Genomic DNA, 3,607 nt, shown 5'->3' with positions numbered 1-3,607 from the left:
CCCTCCCTCCCTCCACCGCCGAGGGGCCTGATGCCTTGCCTGCTTCGCACTGCGTGGCATCAGCCGTAACACTGGCACAAAGCGAAGGTAACACAACGCCACCCTGACCCCGTGCATTTTGCTACCACTTTGTAAAAGCACAAGAGACTACAATCAGGGCTTGCCTAGACACAGGAGAAAAAAAAAAAAAGTAAAAAAAAAAAGTTTTGCCATTTAGCTGCTGCAGTTAAATGGTAAAACCGGATTAATGTGGACACAGCAATACCAGTTTAGAAGTGTTTATACCATTTACACTGCACTGGAAAGGAAAATAACTTATCCCAGTATAAGTGCATCCATGCTACAGCCTACGCCAGCACAGTACCAGTTAAAATAATAATACATCAGTCCCCTAATTGACAGAATTATACCAACTTTTCTAGCATAGACCAGGCCTAAGACATGAGGTAGTGAAAAAGAAAATCAGGCTCAAGATCTTTTTTCATTCCATAGCATCGATATACTCTAAAAATATTCACTGCTTGGATTTACGGATTTTAAAAATAGTGTTTTAAAATCCAAAATTTAAAGCTAACATCCTGAGTCACACAGGATTTACAAACAGAGGCATAAATCTTAAAAACGCCCTTCCTCAGGGTCCTAATTCAGGAAAATATTTTTATGATAGAAAGCACATAAGCATGTGTTTGTCTCCCACTGAAGCAAGTGGAAAGGAAGCACATGGCTAAGTGCTTTCTGAAATCTGGGCCACAGTCAGAAATCACGGTCTTTGTAGAATTTATTTCCTCATTCATTTCAGTGCTGTTTAATCACAAGTCATTCATGTTTTAAGACAGCGGGAAAAACATAGACAATGGAAGCTAAATCAAGTTTGTTACAACTGTTCAATATTTACAGCATTCATAGCATAAAACATAAGTATTTTTGGTAACTTAAGACAAATACCTTTTTTCTTTGTTATTAAATGTACCGCAGCAGTCCTGTTAAACAAACCCACTGTCTCGGATATTAAAGAAATTGTTGTTTACATTTACCGAGTCATTTAAATTAAAAATCTGTTCCTGTTCCAAACCCCACTCTCCTTCGTCTTCATCCTCCGGTTCTGCCTCGGACCCATTCCGACTGTTTTCGTACAAAAAGATCTGCTCATCCACATGAGCCGGGGCTAACCGGTTTCTCTTTGCACTTACAACATTCGCAGAGGAACCGAAAAGGCGTTCGGGGAAGACCCTCGTGGCCAAAATACACCAGTATTTTTGAAGAACCTTTGGTAAAACTGGAAACAGCGCTAGTCTGTCAGACCACCACTTCAGCGGGTCTTCGTTCAAACCGAGGACCTTTTGTGACTTGAAGTTGCTCAGCTCCTCAACAATCTGAGCGTGCCATTCCTCCTGGTCTTCCACGCCTCCCGTCTGGCAGAAGATCTCTGCGAGCATGTTGTTGATGACACTGGTAGGAGGAGGAGTAGAGGAGATGATGATTTTTTTCACAGGGGGCTCTTCTGAAACGGTGAAGAATTTCTCTTCAGTCCTAAAGGTGTTTTCTTTTACTTTCTCCAGCAGGCTTTTTGCTTCTTCCACCACTCTGTTTTCAACCTGCTGCCGCTCAAAGGCTGAAAGAAAAGGCAGTTTTTTGTAGCGGGGATCCAAGAAAGTTGCAACATTGAGAAACATGTCTATCTCAGGCGTGTGCTGGTAGGTGGTTGACAACTCTTTAGCGATCACCTCCTTTGCCATGCTGATTTCTTTCAAGTCGTTCTCTTTGATGTTCAGGGTAGTATTCAGAAGCATGTGGAGAAGTGGCTTCACCATACTGATCGTCGGGTACTTTGAAGCAGACATCATCTCTGCAACCTGCTTGAAAGGCTGCAGCAGCTCCACCAGCCCTTCGATTGTATTCCACTCACTGGCTTCCAGCATGAGGTGGTGGTTGTTGCTGTCCTCCACGAGAACAGCCGCAATGACAAACTGCTGCTCCTTGAGGCGCTGCAGCATAGCAAGCGTGCTTCCCCACCAGGAAACACGGTCGCTTACCAGCATGCAGTGGAGAATATTCTGCTGCTTCTGCTTCTCGCTCAGCATGTACATCGCGACCGTAGACTGCTGAAAATACTCCACCAGTTTTCGGCACCTGGCAAGAAGGCTGCAGAGCTTGGGGAGCTGAAAAGCTTGTTGTATTCCTGCGTTAAAAGTGTGCCCCAAACAAGGCATCTGCACGGGAATATCTAGGAGAGAGCAAGCTTTCACAATGTCTTTACTGTAATCTGTTGTAGCACCAAAGACTTTTGTATTGATCCCCCACTCAATGAACGTTTCATAAAGGACTCGTGTAATAGTCTCTGCAGTATTATCCTCTGGTACTTCAAACGTTTTTAAACACCGCGAGTTCACCGCCAGGCAGTTGGCAGGACTGCTGCTGAGAAAGTGAACCGCGACGGTTACGTACGACCTGTTCTGGTTTTCGCTCCTCCACATGTCCGTGGATATGCCACACCACAGAACCTCGGTAAGCTCTTTCAGCACAATTTCTCTAATGGCGTTGTACTTTTCAGGAATAGCTTTTGTACAGAAGTACTTCCGGCTCGGAAGTTCATACCTGGGGTCCGCTGTTCTCAAGAGGGCCTTGAAGGTGGGTTCATCAACGATAGAGGCCGGATACATGCCCTCGCAAATTAAGCTGATGACTGCAGATGTCAGTTCCTGATGCTTTTTGTTTTCGTAGTTCTGGTAAGTCTTCATGATGAGGCTGTCTTGAACAACCTGCTGCGACGACTCCGGCTTGATTTTTGAAAACGCAGTGGCAAAGGCTTCCCTCATTTGCTCAGTGTTACTTTTCACAAATTCGCAGAATTCGTCAGGGTGATTTTTCTCAAGGTGGTAGGAAAGGTTGGACGTGTTTCCTGAATAGGCGATCTGTGCCATGCAAATACGGCAGTAGATCTTCTTCCACTGTAATATGCATCCTTCTGCATTGGTATCAAACCCAAAGTACTTCCACACTTTACTCTTTGCTCTCGGGTGAGCCACTAACTTTAGGTCTGATGGGGAACCTTCTAAACTTTTATTCTCCATTGCTTCTCGGCCACCGTCCCACCTTTTGATCCTTCACTCATTAATGAGTACCTGATAAAGGCAGTAAGATAAAGATACAATGAGAAAGCACAAGTTTGACCACACTTAACTATGTGAAATCAGCGTTTCTGCGAACGTATCAAGAAACCTACCTTACTAATTACATTTGCAAATTTAAAGATGAGATTTGCAGGAAGTGTGACCTACAAGAAGGCCATCGGAATGTCAAAAATTAAAAAGGGTTTTAATATATCACATTCTGCTGTGAAACTGAGCTAGAAGATCTGAGTAAATCTCGTTTCTGGAATAATGTAATTCTGGGTAGAGAAAACGTAACCACCACCACAGAGCTGATACATTACTGTCACACAAACTGGTCATCTGCTATAGCATTTTCCTGCCTCTTAAGTTATAGTTAGGGCTAGACCAACATCCTCTTGCCTAAGGGTTACTGAACTTCACTGTTATCATTTATTTAAGTTGAAATCTGATACTGAAGGAGCAAAGGTTTAATTGTTTATTTTGAAAGAAGGTTT

The 3,607-nt window shown here is 43.5% G+C and overlaps 1 protein-coding gene across 1 annotated transcript; it reads right to left on the bottom strand.

The window, feature by feature from the left end:
• Positions 1-756: 756 nt before the first annotated feature.
• ZBED1 (zinc finger, BED-type containing 1) lies at positions 757-3,119 on the bottom strand. The gene has a single exon (XM_009331270.1). The coding sequence runs from the start codon at positions 3,069-3,071 to the stop codon at positions 984-986; it is 2,088 nt and encodes a 695-aa protein (XP_009329545.1). The 5' UTR covers positions 3,072-3,119; the 3' UTR covers positions 757-983.
• Between the last annotated feature and the right edge of the window lie 488 nt (positions 3,120-3,607).

The sequence above is a fragment of the Pygoscelis adeliae genome, unplaced genomic scaffold (genome assembly GCF_000699105.1).
Source record: "Pygoscelis adeliae isolate BGI_AS28 unplaced genomic scaffold, ASM69910v1 Scaffold149, whole genome shotgun sequence".
Classification (NCBI taxonomy): Eukaryota; Metazoa; Chordata; class Aves; order Sphenisciformes; family Spheniscidae; genus Pygoscelis; species Pygoscelis adeliae.
Note: the sequence above shows the minus strand (reverse complement) of the source record. Positions and strands in the feature narration are given on the sequence as shown.

What these genes read in the sequence shown, in the direction of transcription:
- ZBED1 (XM_009331270.1), bottom strand. Translation starts at nt 3,071, where the DNA reads ATGGAGAATAAAAGTTTAGAAGGTTCCCCATCAGACCTAAAGTTAGTG.